The 18200-nt window shown below is 35.7% G+C and overlaps 1 protein-coding gene across 1 annotated transcript in view; it reads left to right on the top strand.

Annotated features, from left to right (window-relative positions):
* The window catches only part of LOC121425538 (slit homolog 1 protein-like), an 89570-nt gene extending 73623 nt beyond the window's left edge, over positions 1 to 15947 (top strand). Inside the window, exons 22-29 of the mRNA XM_041621618.1 lie at positions 2097 to 2168; positions 6534 to 6697; positions 7999 to 8212; positions 8933 to 9072; positions 9819 to 9912; positions 10334 to 11067; positions 11679 to 11888; positions 12307 to 15947. Of these exons, the coding sequence (XP_041477552.1) occupies positions 2097 to 2168; positions 6534 to 6697; positions 7999 to 8212; positions 8933 to 9072; positions 9819 to 9912; positions 10334 to 11067; positions 11679 to 11888; positions 12307 to 12536 (1858 nt within the window). The 3' untranslated portion in view covers positions 12537 to 15947. The remainder of the gene's footprint in view (positions 1 to 2096; positions 2169 to 6533; positions 6698 to 7998; positions 8213 to 8932; positions 9073 to 9818; positions 9913 to 10333; positions 11068 to 11678; positions 11889 to 12306) is intronic.
* Positions 15948 to 18200: the final 2253 nt, after the last annotated feature.

Genomic DNA, 18200 nt, shown 5'->3' with positions numbered 1-18200 from the left:
TGTAATTCTCTCAGGTTGTGGTGTGGTTTGATGCTGTTCAGACTTGAAACGTTTTGAATGAGGATGGTGCAGAAAGATTTGCTAGGTCAAAGACCTCGCATTGAATTAATCTTAGTTCAAATGCGTGTAATTATTTTAGAATTTATTTTACCAGGGGGGTGTTTCACAAAGATTTAAGTATGACTTAGGTCGCACTTAAATGTCGACGCGTACATTATATGCAACGCGCAATCTTATTGATCAATACGCAGAAGTGCGCGTCCTCTTGGCATGATCTGACCAATGCTGTCATGCCTTTTATACTAGACATTTAAGTGCGACTCTAAGTCATACTTAAATCTTTGTGAAACACCCCCCAGGTTAGTTGTTGGTTAGTGATTATATTTATACCTGTTGCCTTTGATAATAACAAGTTTGCAATTATAGTTAAAAGCTACGGAAATCCTTTAATCTGATTGGCTTATCGTAACTTGTTATAGAAATTTTGCATTTGTAAGTTGTTATGAACCACACCCCTGATGAGCTTTCGAAATGATCAGTGGCTTTAGATCCTATCACAGGGACATGATTACTTCCATTAAAGGATGTCACCCATGACAAGTTGCAGTTCCTTGAATTACCATTTGCTGGGTCAAAGACCTCAAATTGACTCCATTTTCATTGTTTATCAGTCAGTCAAAAAAGGAAGATTTCACTGAAATTGTCAGGGATTGACATTTTGCCATTGCTGATGGCATTCTTGAAATTGGACCCTGTTAATTAATCCCATCACTAGTTGTCTTGTCTTGTGAATACTGCACTTGAACGCCTCAAAGAGGCTATAGACGTGCAGGCCATTCATGCAATCACTGCCGCTATATACTTCTTTTAGTTAGCGTGTTTTTGCTTAGCTGTTTCTTAAATGCAGCTAGATCTGGTGCATTTTTAGTAGTGGGAGAAAGTGAATTCCACTCTACAATTGTACGAGGGTAGAGGGAATATTTGTAGCATATTATTTGTTGATTGTGAAATGACTCGCTACAGAAACAAGTATCATACTTTCTGTATTATGAATATTTTATGATATTTGCCCTCTTTTCCTCTGATATGTATGCCTTTTCATTTTATTTTCAGTTTAGAAACATGCAAGTCAATTATATTAGTGATTATGATTTTTTTTACTACAAATGTGAGATGAAAAAAAAATATTATACTTTGGTTCAAAGTCACTTTTGAGCATAGGGAAAATATGGCGGAGGGGTAATAAAGGGATGAAATAAAAATGTGTGTTTAATGTTTAAAAGAATATTAAATTGTCAACTCTTTTTACAAATTTGAAATTGTAATTGTTAACTGTAGAGTTTGAAGGAAGATGCCTTAAAATGCAAGATGAAGTAATTACTGTATTCATGACTCAAAATGTTATACTCCTAGTGGCCTAAAAAGATCAATTTGAGTTCAAAATGAGTTGTGACAAGCTTTGGACCTGGCTATTGTTTTCCATTCCAAATCTTAATTTCATTTTTTTTAGGCTCCAGAAGCGTGGGCCAAAAAATGGGTAATATGCTTAACAATTTAGCAATGGATTGAAGAAGGAAAGTTAAGTGCTAAATTGATTTCTTCCTAGAGAGATTGAACTGTGTTCCTCAGAAAAGATGAATCGATGATTGACAACCAATTTATGTAATTTTGATACATTGTGTATCAGAACATGATTATAACACACACAAAAGTTTAAGCTGTAAAATCTACTTATATATCTTATGAATATATCACTATAATATTTGTATAAATGCATTTCTACTTTTTGTACATTTTAAGACATTAATTGACAACTTAGATACCATGAAGTAATGCAAGAAAATATTTGTGATTATCTTTATTTGTAACCACACAGGAGCAGTGTCGATTCTTGCTTGCATCAGGTATATAAAATGATTTCTGAAATAATGTATTTTTTGTAATATGTCTGTTTGTTTTTTCCAGATCCTTGTTATCCTGAGGCACCCAATGTGAAAAATAAGGAGTTTGCAAGATATTTGTTGTCTCATTATAAGTATGTGGAAAAACTAAAATGTTGAAAACCATGTTTGTCTTTTTTTCTATTATTCTTTTAGGTCTCTTCACGGCAATAACATCTCAGCAATCTCAGAAGGCACGTTTTCAGACTTCACATCACTCACTCATCTGTAAGTATGATCACAAATGACTGAAGTTTAGAAAGGGAATGAGGGATGTTGGTGCGATTTAGGGTGTGTTTATGCTTCCATTGCGAGGACAGAATCAGGGATTTCAAACGTCGATTCAAAACGCCGATCGTAAACGTGGTTCTGAGAGTGCTGTTTATGCTTAACTTTTCAGAGCAAATCATGATCTCCAGCTGGCTTCGCATTGTATTCGACGTCAAATTGGGCGCGCCTTTTTTCGAAAGTTTTTTTCCGATTGTTGTTATTACGTGGAGATAAGCAAGGAGCAATACGACTGTATTGCCCGCGGATTTTCATCTCACCGGAAGCATGTACCAAATGACGTCATTTAAACACGTTTACGATCACGGTTGTGTTTATGCTTTCCCCAGAAAGCCTGATTCTGGTCAAACGATGTTTACAAGCGCACCTTTTTGTGAGTTTACGATCGGCATTTTGAAACAGCGTTTAAATGAAAGTAAGCATGGACGCAACCGTGTTTTGGACTAACCACGTTTGGAAATGCTGATTCTGGCCTGAAAAGTGGAAGCATAAACACGGCCTTATATGCTAAGATTTCCAGATATTAAGCACAAAATATTATTAAAACCAAGTAATTGGTAAAAGACATTATAATTTGCCTGTTCTGTTCATTTTCCAGCTGCCTATAGAACATGTGCATGTTACCTAGGCAGCTTGGGGCTAGTTGGTATGAGTAATATCTAGAGTGTCCTGGCATTATCAAGACCAGTAGAACATTTGTGGCAGAGCCTCTTTTAATGTCCCTACTGATTTAGTCCCCTAGTCATCAATCTTCTGTAAAAAAAAAAGAAAAAAGCTTGAACTATATTTTAAGTTTGAACCATTCACTTCCAAGTTTACCAAGTCAAGTTTGTACAAAGAATTACTAAGTGTGTCTTTTTGTATGTTCTTTCTATTCTTGCCCTTTGTTCTTTTCATTCTGGCTCATTGTCCTTCTTCGATCTTTTCTTTTGTTTATTTTATGTATGACTTTTTTTCTCCCTTTTGTTGCCCTAATTTTTAATCTGTGTTCCTTTTATTGTTTTTTTCCTGAATTACAGTCTTTTTCCCTTTCACTCAGATTCTCTCTGTTTTCTCTTTACAGTTGAAATATTATTTAGTTTTTAAAAATCTTTTTATTCTCACCCTCAGTCTCCGTCTTTTCTACTCTGTCCTCGTTCTCTCTCCATTTCCCTGTTTTTCTCACTGTCTTTATCTCTTCCTTATCTACCTCATCTCTTCTCTAATAGTCTTGCTTGTGTTTTTCTCTGCTATGTTATTTTTTTGCCTTTCCCCCCAACATAATCAATTCATTCTTCCATAGCTCAGTCTATTGTGGCTCTAAACCTTCTCTTTTGTTCATGACTTTGTCCTCCAATCGCGATATATACCGTCAGCAGGACGCTTCTGATTTTCTCCTGACCAGCTCAATTTCCCGAACATAGATTGAACTCAGTCGGCCAAATGTCCAAGATTAATCATGACAGATATGATGATGCCACTTTCTTTCAAGGAAAATATTATCCCCATTTAAAGGTTCCTTTTGTGTGAAGAAACATTTGATGTGCACTTTATGAATGATTCTTCACATTCTGAAATTACATCATTTTTTGTATGAATTGATAGAAAGATTGATATTTCTTTTAACCCCCCCCCTAAAAAAAATTCTGTCATGTAATATATAAATTTGTGTTTGGTTGTTCTGTCTGGGAACAGAAATAAAAATCAACTTAGGAACAAGCCACTGCCACCAAAGTGGTCAGGTTTTTAAATAGTATCTTCCGAACAGATTCCTATGTGATTTTCCATTCAGTCAAGACTACATGTATATCTTTAAACTTTAATCCTCTACTAATTCATGAAACAAAAGGGCCAAAACCATCTGTTTTTGAGTGCCGTCATGTGTTTGAAATTTCTTGCGTTTCCTTGTAATCATTCCCTCGGGGACAGTCATCATCGCAACTCATCAAACTTGTCCTTTATGACCTCAACAAGACAACTTAACTAGTATGTCACCAAGGCAGTGTTCACACTGTACAGTTATGAGGTTACCTGAAAACCCCACAAAGCATTGGTGTTTCAAAGAGTGTATTCACATTGATAAGGTCCTTGAATTAAAGTTGGAAAATCATACGAGGCATGCATCTGAAAAAAAAAATACGTTTACTGTCCAATTGTGATTGAAAATACTAATTTGAATATTTTCTTGCCATTAAGGATGGCATAATTCCTAATAATGATGACAAACGACACTACATCTGGTGTTAATATGATCTGTTGCATATTATATACACAAGGACACTGATTTGGAACATAATTCATTACATTGATTACAACACATATGTACATGTATTAACGTTTAATGTATGCCACATGCCATAACTGAAAATAAAATCATCCCAGACTTTTGTACATTACCCCGTCCCTGTTTCCTTCAGCAGTACCAGTTATATAATTTAGACTGACTATATATAGATTATAATTATTTTTTTTACATTTGTAGTTGATCTCTCTCTCTCTTTGCATCTCATTTTAACTTTTTTTACCCATGTTTAAAAATGAAGTAGGCCCTAAATAAGGCTGGAAGAATAGCTTGATAATGATCTTACTTTTTTTTCAAAGTATTTCTTACAATTTTCCTTCTTGCCCTCACACTTCCAAAGGTCATAATTTGTTGGGGAATTGTTGAGAGATAGATGTAACTTCAATCTCATAAGCCTCAGTTACGTGATGAATCTAGGAAAAAATTAGTATGGATATAGGTCAGTCTATTGGGGAAATTTCAACCAATTAGTCTTGTTTCCTCTCATTAGAACAAAAGATGTCCTCCTTCCTTGATAGAGATATCGGTCCAAAAAATTATGATGGATTTTCAAGCAAAAAGAAATGTGAGGATATGATGAAAGCTGAGGAATCTCCGAAGACAAATTATCAAAGGATATCATATTGTCAGTGTAAATTTGAATAGAGATATATCAAGATTGATTTTGATAATTTGATTAAATATTTATTCATTAAAAAATTTAAAGACAAATTCATGCATAATTGTATTTCATTATTTTTGATGTTTTTATTTACTGGAATAATCAAGCAATAAACATGATATTCTTCTATATTTGCCCCTCAAATAAGCATATAACAATAAATCCGTGATAATTATTCAGCTACATGTACAAACATGCAGATTATGTTGTCTTGACACAGTTTGTGATGACTGCATGTTTTTAACGTGCTTTAGGAAATACAGATACATGTAAGAAGATATGGCAAAGGGATGAAGACAAACTACTGTATGAAAATATGTTTTCCCTACAGTCTACCCAGGAACTTGAAAATAAAGTTCTATTCAAAATGATAATATTCAAATATGATAATATTCTATTCAAAGTTTATTTCAATTTCCACTTTTCAACTCCACGTAATTGCAAATGACAGTGTTCATGTAGCAGGCCATACAACCTGATACTGAGTCAATAATCACTCATTGAACCTTTCATGTGCTTTTGCGAGGAGGATGTTCCTGTTCACTGAGGGTCATGTGATAGGTTACAATCTACTGTTACAGGCTATTGAAATGGTGCAGTTTGATTGGCTGACAGTAATTTTGTTGTACAAATATTGAACCTTTAAACATTATCTTAAATTGCAAAGCACTGTTGGTTTATTCATCAGTGAAAGGAAGGGGAAACTAGTGATGAGTATACAGTAGTTTGCCAGTATAATAGCATCAGACATTTGATTGAGTTTGATATGTATTGTGCTTCTTACGAGTACGAGGGTAATGATGTGAATATAGAATAATTCAACAAGTTTGACTTTTTTTCAAATGAGTGGTATTTTGTTTCTTTTTTTGTGCTGTTTGCTTTTTCATTAATATCCTATAATATATTAAACATATAAAAGGTTGAATTAGAAAATAAAAGTAAGTCATTGTAATGTAAAGGAGAGTGGGGGGGGGGGTAGTGAAGAGGGGATTGGTAAAGCCTCTTTATCATAACCTCTGGTGTTTGGTAACCTTCATCAATTGCCTGACTGATGACATGGAAACAAGTACTACCTTGTTTCAGAGATGTTTTATACACTAATTGCAAGTTTAACAAATAAATTTAATAAAAGAGACATTAAAATACTCAGATATGCTTTCAAATCAAGTTGAGCATACATAAAACAAACATTTCATTTTTTTCTAACAACCTCTATTAGCTACTGAAATTCTTGCATCTGAATTGGTTAGAACAAATTTGTTGGTGCAAATCACTAACAAGATGATAATGAAACAGTTATTCTTCCTCTGTTGATCAATGTGTGGTATCACCTAAATCACCTGTCTTTGTTGGATTTATCCAGGGCCTTGGGTGGTAACCCTCTCTACTGTGATTGCCACCTACATTGGTTATCAGACTGGGTAAAAGATGGGTTCAAGGAACCAGGCATTGCTAGCTGTGCCGATCCGTACAACCTGAGAGGGAAGCTCCTCCTTACAGCTCCCTCAAAGAAGTTCCTCTGCACAGGTAAGGCTGGGGCTTGTATTAAGCACAAATGGTTGTGTTTGATTGTATGGATGGATTATATGCTTGATCACATATAATGACCAGTGTATTTGAGGGCAAAAATGAACTCAAGATCAATTGCTGATTTTTGTGTTGCAGGACCCTGGTTCCGCTGTCACTAAAGAAGATTCATTAATTCTTTTACAAGAAGGGTTGAAGGAAAAAGAAGAATGAAAAAAGTTTGGGAAAGAATATGCACTGATATATTCAGAAAGAAATGTGAGGAACAACAAAGGAGAAAAATGGAAAGGAAGAAAAAAAAAGAAGAAAACAAAAAGCAAAGAAAGGAAAAAAGGGAAAAGTAATTAAGACTTATAAAATGTTGAGTTAAAGGAAGGAGAAAAAAAGAGAAAGAATTCCTGGAGGAAGTGGCTAGTGCTGCTATCTGTGGTAGATGTGGAACTGTTCATTATTTTCATTCCTTTCTACATTCTTTCCTTACTTTCAATTCTTCACGAGGCAGATATTCACATAGATAAATACATAGATTAGATATGCTATTTCCCATTTTTGCCTCAATGTTTAGTGAATAGTAACAAACAAAGAAGAAAGCAAGACAAGGGGGAGAATTTAGGGGAAAAAAGTAAAAGAATGAACTGGAAAACAAAATGCTGAAATATACATTTAGTATTTGTCACAGTATCCTGATATCAGCAGGGACCTATTGCATAAAAATTACTTTTCTGAATATTAACTTTGCCATCCATTGGTAACTACCTCGGTAATACTGATCGACAGCCAATCAAAAGCAAGGATTCCATGCAAGTTACCATCGGATGGCAAAGTTACAATTAAAGTGACTTATATGCAACAGGTCCCAGGAAAAGTTATGCAATAGAGTTATTCAATCTTTAGAATAATTTACCTCCAGATTAATTATGATTCTGATAACACCATCACCAAAGATTTAGAGGAGCAAAATAAAAAGAAACAAAAATTGAGGGAAAATGATTAGCCCCTCTTATCATTCTCTCAATGCTTTGTACTTTCATGTATCTCACTGTACCATGCCTGTACAGTCTTCATCACTAGATGGCACTCTTTCAAATTACTGCATGAATGAAACAGTGTGAAAAAAAGTATTCCTGAATTAAAATGTCTGTGATAGGTCTCTCAGATAACATTATAAAAAAAACAAATGGAAGAAAGTTGGATACCATTTTATTTTCACACTATTGGAAGCTGGGTATTATTTTTATCATCACACAAAATCATGCATGAATTAGCAATGATTAACTGGATTATTTTGATTGGTTTTACAGAAGAGCCAGACATTTCCATCCTTGCCAAGTGTGATCCATGCCTGTCTGCTCCCTGTGAGAATGAAGGAGTATGTCTGACTGATCCTATTGAGAGATACAGGTGTGAATGTCCACCAGGGTTCAAAGGTCAACACTGTGAAGCAGAGGTCAATGAGTGTGACCAGAGGCCGTGCTTGAATGGAGGCGTCTGTGAGAACCTGGCTGGGGGTTTCAGGTTTGTGAGAGAAATTCTAGATTTTTTTAAAGAAATGAATGTCATGAAATACTGATCTTCATAATGTTATAAAAAGTGACAGAAGAGCTTGTCTTCAGTTCATTAATGAATCCCTTTCATGTGAAATGAGGATGGTTCTGTGAAATACATGTATAAAAACATTGGTTATGACCTTTTCACCAAGAAGGAACAAGCTTAAAAGAACTCGTTAACATTTTTCATGTTCAGACGTACTGACATATTGAACATGTGCCACTTACGTTCATGAATGCTCATAGCACAGTAACTCTCACAATAGTTAAAATTGTATGGAAAAAAACCCATTACATCATATTTTTTTGCTTACTTTCTAAAGAATCTGTTCAACAGTTTTTTTGCAGTCGGGTCACAAAGAAGTTTTATATCTAATTTCTGAACTTTTACTGAAACTTGAAAGAATTCCCTACTACATGTTGGTTTGAATTTACACAGTTATTTTATATTCTGTTGTTCTATTTGTTATTGAAATGCATAATACCTGCCCGCGGAGAACAGCTATGTATGTTCTAATTGAAAGTGAATATATTTACTTTTGAATTGAATTTAAACACTAATGGAGTGAAGAAAGTGCTTGCCTGCAAGTGCGCCAAACTGATATGACCGGAGTACATGTACATGTGTCTGTAAAGGGCTTATTGACGTTGACTAACCCCTTCTTTGCCTTTGCAATGCTTTCCACAGATGTGACTGTTTGACAGGTTTCTCTGGTGATACATGTGAAGTCAATGTAGATGACTGCCGGGCCCATCTCTGTCTCAACAACGGAACCTGTGTGGACGGGATCAATAACTATACCTGCCGATGCTCACAAGGTTACAAGGGTATGTTCAGTTGAATTGAATTTATCATCTCATCTTCATTGAGCATATATATAAAGCATAATAATCAACCTACAGTAGATTCCTTGTGCTGGACACATCTTGATGTAGTCAAGGTCATCAGGATCTGCTTGAGACAGGCAAGGGCATGCCTGAAGCACTCTCCTACTATAGCCAGATAGAGAAGTCATCCCACTCAGACCAGGGGCCCATTTCATAAAGAGTTGCAACTGTTGTAACTCTGCAATTATGGCAACTACCATGGTAACCTTGATTTTGATTGGCTGCTGAGCCTTGTTGCCATGGAAGTTGCCATAATTGCAAAGTTACAACAGTTGCAACTCTTTATGAAACAGGCCTCAGATTCTGTTCCATCACTTCATCAAGAGGATTAAAGGCAGCAATACTCAACAGTCTCAAACTATGTCCCTAGGAATGTTAACCCATTTACTACTAGAATTCTTTAATTCCTGCTGGCATTGGTGAGGATGCACTCGATTCTAGGAGGCAACAGGGTAACCAATCTTGGACAACTATGGCTGAATACCAATCTTTCCTGAAACAGGGGTTTCCATATAGCTTTAGAAAGTTAAAGGTTAAAATAATCTTCGGGATTAGGAATGTCATCAGAGTTGTAATTGCTCAGTGATTGCCTCTGGAGTGTTACTATACCTTATGATCAAGAAATCTACCCTTTTTTCCTATTCCCAGTCAGGTGTTAGAATTCAATTACTCTTTTTATCGTTCAGGTGATTATTGTGAAGTGGACATTGATCTCTGTCATCCAATGACCGACCCTTGCCAAAATGGAGGTGTCTGCTTTGACCTTGGTCATGCCTACAGGTAAGACATTACCAAGATTTTTTGTCAGTGCTAAAGCTGAGGGTTTTTTTAAAATAAAATGTTAGAGGAAATATCATATTAAAAAAATATTTTTAACATGTATTCTTTACGTCAACGTTTCCTTAAACAGTACTATACAGATTGCAACACTGACTAGATTTTGTTAAATTTTATTATGCTTTGTGATGAGGTGGTAATTGCAATTACATCATTGTCATCATCAATTTGACACAATTTTTGTTGTATTTTGGGGCTACAATATTGACAATAATCAAGAGTTAGAAGGCCAAACCAGTACTCAGTTTGCTCTCATTGTTGAACAGTAGTAAACGGGTAAAACAGAAAAAGAATTCATTAATGTCACATCAACCTATGGATTGTATAGCAATTATAAGCACTCTGTTATGTCACTTTCTTGTAGGTGTGAGTGTCCCCCAGGTTATCGAGGAGTCAACTGCACCGAAGGTTATGAAGATTGCCGCACTCGTCATTGTCTGAACGGTGGAGAATGCCTGCAGGATGGTACCCAGTTTGCCTGCCGATGCCCTCAGGGTTACATCGGCCAGACCTGTGAAATGAATGCCAACATTTACATCAGTGATACCCCTTGCAGCTGCCAGAACAATGGACAATGCTACAACAATAATGCCACAGATGTCCAGGAATGCCGCTGCTTACCCGGCTTCTACGGATTGAAGTGCGAGATCCCAACCAGCATCAGCTTCAGGACGGACAACGATGGCTTTGTAGAGTTCCCGAGACCGAACAGTGCTCAGATAGTCAATTTTACCCTCATCTTTGCCACCACCATAGAAAATGGAGTCCTGCTGTACATGGGAGATGAAAACCACATCGCTGTTGAGCTGTTCCGTGGCCGTATCCGAGTCAGCTATGACGTAGGCAATTTCCCTTCGGCCACCATGTTCAACCAGAAGAAACTGAACAATGGCGAGTTCCACACCCTTCAGCTGATCCTCTACAGACGCAATGTCTCCATGCTGATTGATGATGATAAAGAATGGAAGACCAAGAGTAATGAAGGAGAGCATGAGTATCTGCAGGTGAATCGACCCTTGTATCTGGGAGGCTTGCCATCTGATCAGCAGGCAAAGCCCGTTAGACTCTGGCATATACGCAACAGGTCAAGTTTCCAAGGTAAGCGGAACCATCGAGTAACGTGAATGTGCAAGACAAGTAATCACAAAGCAGGAATAGTTGAGGACTTTGTGCTATTGGGGGTATTATAATTGATTGGAAACAAATTCATTCAGTCATTTCAATCTCCACAATCATGGTCTCAATCCTCTCTATTCACCTGGATTGCTCTCCATCTTCACTCTGTTAATCATTATCTTCTTCATCTCCATCTCTCCATATTTTCCTATTATCCTGATTTTATATCCATGTGCACTACTGGGTCCTGTCTTACGAAGAGTTACGATTGATCCAATTAATTGTAACTGCATGGAAATCCATCAGTGTCATAATTTTTTTCTACAGGAAATTTGCAAAATGTCCTTTGTAATCAAAGGAGAACGCACCAAATTGTCAAGAATTCAATGGATATATGGATATGCATTCATATCCAAAAAACTTTTGAGCTAACATGCATTTTATTTGTTGACTTTGCTGGCTTAACATAGTTGCGGTTGATCAGATCAATCGCAACACTTTGTAAGATGGGGCCCAGATATGCCTACCTACTCCAATTCTTACGGTATATATCAACTTTTCAACATCCTTTCTCCCTGTGGTCTGTCTTGCAGGTTGTATCCGGGCTTTCTTTGTCAACAGCGTGCCCATGAGCCTGAGCGCTGCCACCGAGCGGATGCACGTCAAGGAAGGCTGCCCCGTCTATGACATGCCTAACCCATGCCTTGAGAATAGATGTGTCAACGGCTTCTGCCACAACGTTGATGAATCCATGTACCGCTGTGACTGTCAGGATGGCTGGATGGGTACATTCTGTGATAGAGGTATGGTCATCAATTATGACAGTATTAGATCACTCTCGTCAGAGCCATTGCATTGATATAATGGCTCTGTTCTTTCTAGATTTCCAATATTCTGGCGGGTATTTTATAAACTGCAGTATATCTTTCTGTGATTTTGCTCTTACAGCTGTTAAAGGCTACTGAAATCCTTGCATCTAATTGGATGAGGGCAAATTGAAAATGAAATTACAGATGTGTTGCTACATGGAATGCTGCCTGTATTTAGAATAAGGTCCTTGTCCATATAAACATATGAATCATTCTATTTAATAGATTAAAAATGTGATTCTTGGAAGCAATAAAACGGAAGATGAACAGTTTCACAAAGAAATGTGTATTCATAGTATATTTGCAATCAAGTATGTATTCGATTGTAACATGATTTTCATTTTTCTTGCAGAAACAACATGCACAAGTATCAAAATCAACGAAACATTTGAAATGGATGGGTGCACGACGCTTCGGCCCATCCGTAATGCAACGTGCACCGGAGAGTGCGGGTTATCCTGCTGCAGGCCGGCCCGGAGCCACATGAGAAATGTGCGGCTTCACTGCCCCGACGGCAGCACCGTCACCAAGGAGATCAAGATCGTGAGGAATTGTGCGTGCCAGGGTTGCGAGGGTGGGTAAATGAAGGGCGTGCCTTCCTTGCCTTACGTGTAGATGTAGACTCGCGCACACCTCCACCTCTCCTCACTGTACCCTCCCATGGGGTTGAAGTACGAAGGCCAAATGAACTGTTTTTATTATATATCTGCGTGCCAGGCATTCCTTACAAGAACAGGAGATTGCCTTTTGGATACAACGATTGGACTAGCATTGGAAATGATTGGGATGCTCAAGGAGCTGCATTCTGAGAAGTGGCAGGAGAAATATTTAAAGAGGCCCAGAGGTGCGAAGGAGGACTTAAGTACCCAAGGAATTGCCATTATATATTTTATCATAAATGTTTGTACACACTATATGCATGGGTATTGTTATCACTATAGAGAAGAGAGATTATTCAGTTTCAGCGAATGATGCTGGAAGCCATCGAGACCGAAGGACTACTGCGGCATTATTGCACCTGTTGAAATATTAAACAGTTTATAATTTCTTCTAGAGATTATGCGTGTTGATCCACTATCACAGCCTTAAAGCTTGCAAGTTTTGAGACTGATCATGCTGAATTCTACTCTTGTTGTCACATATGCACAAAGAGTACACATAAATGTGACCTGATTATTCTAACTGAATTCAGATTTCTGTGCACATTGTAACTTTATGTAACGTAGATGATGTGCTTTTGATGCAAGACTGTATGATTACTTTCAGTATGGTTCTCTTTGTGAACTAAGTACACAGGTTACTTATGCCAATGTTACACTATGTGTGACATGGGTTAATGAAGTATTAGGGGTCAAGCGGGTATATATAGACTGGTGAAATTGTACATGTATATATGAAAAAAAAAGAAAAAAATGTGTCACTGCAAATTTGTATATTTATCTAAAGTGTTACATTGTACATAGAATGAAGGCTTTTGTAACATCGAGCACAACGCTACTCTGTTATGGATTGCCTTGTGTCTGTAAAAATTTACAGCCAAGATTATTATGAATCATAATCAAGTATTATTATGTAATTAATCATACTGCCATTATCAGTTAAGGATGTTATTACAACTCTTTGTGAAAGTATTTTTTTAGTTTTATGACTTCTAACTTTCAGTGCCCTATATAATTTAAATAAAGACTTCAGTAAAACCTGAAAAGGAGTCTTTTTTTATTCAAACAGTTTGAAAATCAAATTAATGATATTTGTTGGTGTTTATATCAGGGTTTTATTTCATGAAGACTTCTTGTAGTAAGAAATGCACAATTTCTGTAACAAGTTTATCATCAGCCAATCAAATTGAAGAATTTCAGTAGCTTTTAACTGTTATTGCAAATTTGTTACTGTAACAAGTTTTATGAAAAAGGTCCCTTTGGTGGTAAGATACTTACCATTCGAAAAAAAAAAGATAAAGTGGTATTTTTCATTTCAAAATATATTTTTGCATCAGTCAAATTAAATAAAAATAAAAAAATAAAAAACAGAGAAAAAAAAAGACATGTTGAATCTAATGATAGATTCGGACTTCGTAGTTTGATTGTTGAATGTTTATCGTTAGAATTTCTATTTCCGTACATTAAAGACATTTGTTGAATTTGATTTGCTATTTGACAACACGAGGAAAATATATTCACTCTATATAATTATATGTTATGGAGTTGATTTTGATAGTGGGGCTCATTGAAAATGTAGAATGTGTGGAGAAAACAAACCGGAATAGGGTGGGGGGGGGGGGATGATGGACAAGATTTGACATCATTATAAAGCTCAATATTTTGTTAGATTGAGTGCTGTTCTGCTTTTTCAATCTTTTTCAAAGAGTTTCATACTGAACCTGACATGACGGTAGTTTTTTTGAAGGAAGTTAAAATATTTTTTTTTAATTTAAAATCTAATTATCAATATTTACTTCAGTTTGGAAAGTACAGAGATAAATGATATGCATATTATGTTCCTAAGGATTCTATTGGTGGCTAACTTTACTTATTGTAAAACTTGTGCCAGTTTATTATTTCTTATTGTAATCAGCATTTCAATAAATTATCATTGTAAGGTCAAAAGGCAGGAAAGGCGTTTTGAAAAAAAAAATTCTACTTGTATACATTTTAGATGTTGATTATAATTCTGTTTTATAATGTATTTATCATGTAAATATATGATAATTGAAGACAAGATTAGTTGTAATTATTGATGACAATGCACATTGCTGTCTTGGTATGAGTTGGCTGAGTGTTAAAAATCGAGCTCTACAAATTTGTATTCAATCAGTTAACATCTTAGTCATTTTTGACAAGTTTCAAAGTATTAAGTGAAACCCAAATTGCATTAACAATCAATCCATGAGTTTGAACTCATTTTTTTGACCGAAGTTGAAATACTTTATTTAAAAAATTACTTTCAAATGCTATACTTATAATACTTGATAAACACCTATATGTAGGTATTGCAGTAATAAACAATTTTTCATGAAACCTTCATTTAACCTTTTAATAATTGTTTCTCTAATTTTCATTCAGGACATATTCACCCAGGAATGGTTGAATAAAGTAAATTCCATTATGCATAGACCTGTATAACACTAATATAACAAATCAATTTTAATTTAATCTTTCATGCCATTTCCAAAGCCTATTGCATTTGTGTATTTATACTACAAACATACAATTAAAGCATGTGGCCGTACTGTTTTGTTTAGGAATTGCCAAACGATCTGAAAAAAATTCTTTTCATATACATATATATATATGGAATATATTATTTTCTATTAATTTCACAAGAAGATGATACATTTTTCCATAATATTCTTATTGCCAAAATGAATTCCCTTTAAATTTGATTTCCATGAATGTGACTTGTTGTTAAACTTTTTATTATTACAACTTGACTTGGCAGAAGTAATGGCCACTGTATATCTGTGTGTCATTGATTTGTTTGTATATTAGTTTTATATTCTACTTATTTATCAATTTCATATGCAACCTTTTAGATTTTTTTAAATACAATGCTCTGTGTATACTCATCATTTTGCATTATTAACAAATGGGTTTATTTTAATATTTTGTATGTATATAAAATTTTGGTTCGTTGTGGAAAAAATCCTGATCTGATGACAATTTTCAAAAGACCTTATCATTTTTACTACTGCTCTTTAATAAATGTCATTATATTTTATTGTACAGCATGCCTCAGAGTTTAGTGACATAATCACATGTTTGGAAACCCTTATTTGCTATCATAAAATGATCATGTCTCTGCTACCACATTGTATTTAAAAGTTGAAAAAAAAAAATTTGTGTGCAGTATGTTTACTGTTACTGAAAACCTTCCTCATTTTCGCTCAAAAGATGTCTTAATGAAGTTTTAAACCTGTACTCTGCTTGTTAATAGTATGCTGCTTGCTATTACTACAATCATGAAGACTATTAAAATAAACTAATGTAACTGAAACACTTACTTGGTATTTCCTATATTTTTAGTGTGTGTGTATTAACCAGATTATTGGGGCATTCCTTCATGGGGAGGGGGTGTCCAGGGGACGCCCTTTCCAATAGTGGAAAAAGAAAAAGATAATTTGTCTTTAAAAGGCATTCTAGTAATCTGCAAATTTACCCAATATTTGTGTGGGGCAAATATTATCAGATGTGTGAAGAACCTAGTTTAAACTTTTAAAAAATAAAGAAATAAAATATAAATGAATAGATAAAAATGAATAAGTAAGATGAATACATACATTACTAAATCAATTTTAACGGAGGATCTAACGTGTTCATTTGATTGAGGAATATCAAAATCAAGTCGTGTTTGATTTTTGAAGTTTGTTTGATAACAAGTCTTATTTTCAAAATGTATCTCCCATTTTTCTCTCCTGTTTATGTTGTTAATAATTAGAGAAAAAGCTGAAAGCATTTTCATACTGTATAACGTATATTTTCCTTTCTCTTCTTCCTATGTCTTTTTGCAGGACTAGCACCATGTTGGGGTGCCCCTATTATTATTTTCCAATTGATAATTTAACAAAAAGTGAGAAAACGTTGAAATAAGAAAAAAATAGAGAGAAATGCCCCCCCCCCAAAAAAAAAAAAAGAGGAAGGAGAAAAATAGTACTGAGAGGAAGTGACTATGTCGTAGCCGACATTATGTTCCTAATTTTTATTGAGAGAGAAAGAAAAAATGAAATCACTTAGCTCTTATACATTGTCAATTTACCCTAGCCCCGTCCCCGTTATTGTGAAACACAGCCGGTATTTCATTGTGAATTTTGCGATCCTATAATAAGCACAAGTGAAACCAAAAATGTTTTTTAATCAGGATGCACAAACATCATTAATTCTCCTTGTCATTTAAAAAATAAAATAGAAGGGGAGAGAGGGAGAGATAATGTGTGAGTGTGTGAGTGAGAGGGAGGGAGAACGACAAGGTGGGGTACTAAGACTCGACGATGCATTTAGGCGGGCTAAAAATTAATTCTTTAAAATTTAACTTTGAATTCATGTAAAAGGAAAGGTCATACGTTTGATTAATGGACTCTGCATTAATTTACAAAGAGCCACTGGCGAGGCTTAGAATTCACCGCATTATTAGTGATTACATTAATTTTTTATTCCTGACCTTTCGCATTTCTTACGAGGAAACTCTCTACAACGCACCATTTCATTTGAAAATGCAAGTAAAATCACAATGGAGAGATGAGAGGCTTTTGTCGAAAGTTGATGGCCCGGGGCGGGGCAGTCATATAACTGCCAAAACTTTTTTTTTTTGCACAGGCTTCATTACACATTTAGGCCCCTCAACAAGTTGTCGCCAGAATGACTCCGGGGAAAAAGCTTGGGCCCAACATATCCTAATAAACACGTTTGGCTAGCTAGTCTTACTGTAAATACGTTTGACCCCGCGATCAGACCATCGACCAGCAGTTGATCTTTCAAAACCACCCCCTTTTTTTAATCGGTGTTTTTGATACCCATAACAAGTGCACTAGCGGCCCGCGTCCAAAACTGAAAAAAACCTTTATACCCTATCTTCTTTTTTTGGTGTGTGTCACGCATTGGCGGCGGAAGCCAAAATGTCCACCTGAAATTTTGGGATGGACACAGGTAAAGCACCCCCAAAAAGGTTATCAACCTAAATTTTAGGAGCGGCTAACCAAAAATTTTTGACAAGCAAAAAAAAAATAATAAAAAAATAAAGGTTATCAAAAAAAAAAAATGGGGGGGGGGACGGTCCCCCCATCCCCCCACTTCAGCCGCCTATGGTGTCACGCACATAGGTCCGCATGTGTCCATCAATATATTTGACTCCCCCGGGGGGGGGGGGGCTGATGGACTGGGGCATCGGAATCTCTTGACTCTTGACAACGACATATTTGCAATTGTTCTTCCGCGACAAATCTTCGGATGATATCTGCTGTCCCATGCAGTCCACCAACTTTCGACAATAGCCTCATTGTGACTTAATTGCATTTTCAAAGGAATCGATGCGCTATAGAGAGTTTCCGCGTAGTAATTTAAGCTAAAAACATCTTATTATGGATCATGGACGGGCAGTCTTCGATCTGACAAATGGAAGCAAAAGGTTAGGGGGTACTCTTGGAGTCTGGGCTGAAAATAATGTTAAATAATGAATAGAATAAATTTACCGAGCAAAATGCTAGAATTCCATCAAAATTTGATAACAAATAAGGAAGTTATTGAATTTGAAAAT

This window comes from Lytechinus variegatus, chromosome 12 (genome assembly GCF_018143015.1).
Source record: "Lytechinus variegatus isolate NC3 chromosome 12, Lvar_3.0, whole genome shotgun sequence".
NCBI classification, from domain to species: Eukaryota; Metazoa; Echinodermata; class Echinoidea; order Temnopleuroida; family Toxopneustidae; genus Lytechinus; species Lytechinus variegatus.
The sequence above is the reverse complement of the archived record's forward strand: the minus strand, read 5'-3'. Positions and strand labels throughout refer to the sequence as shown.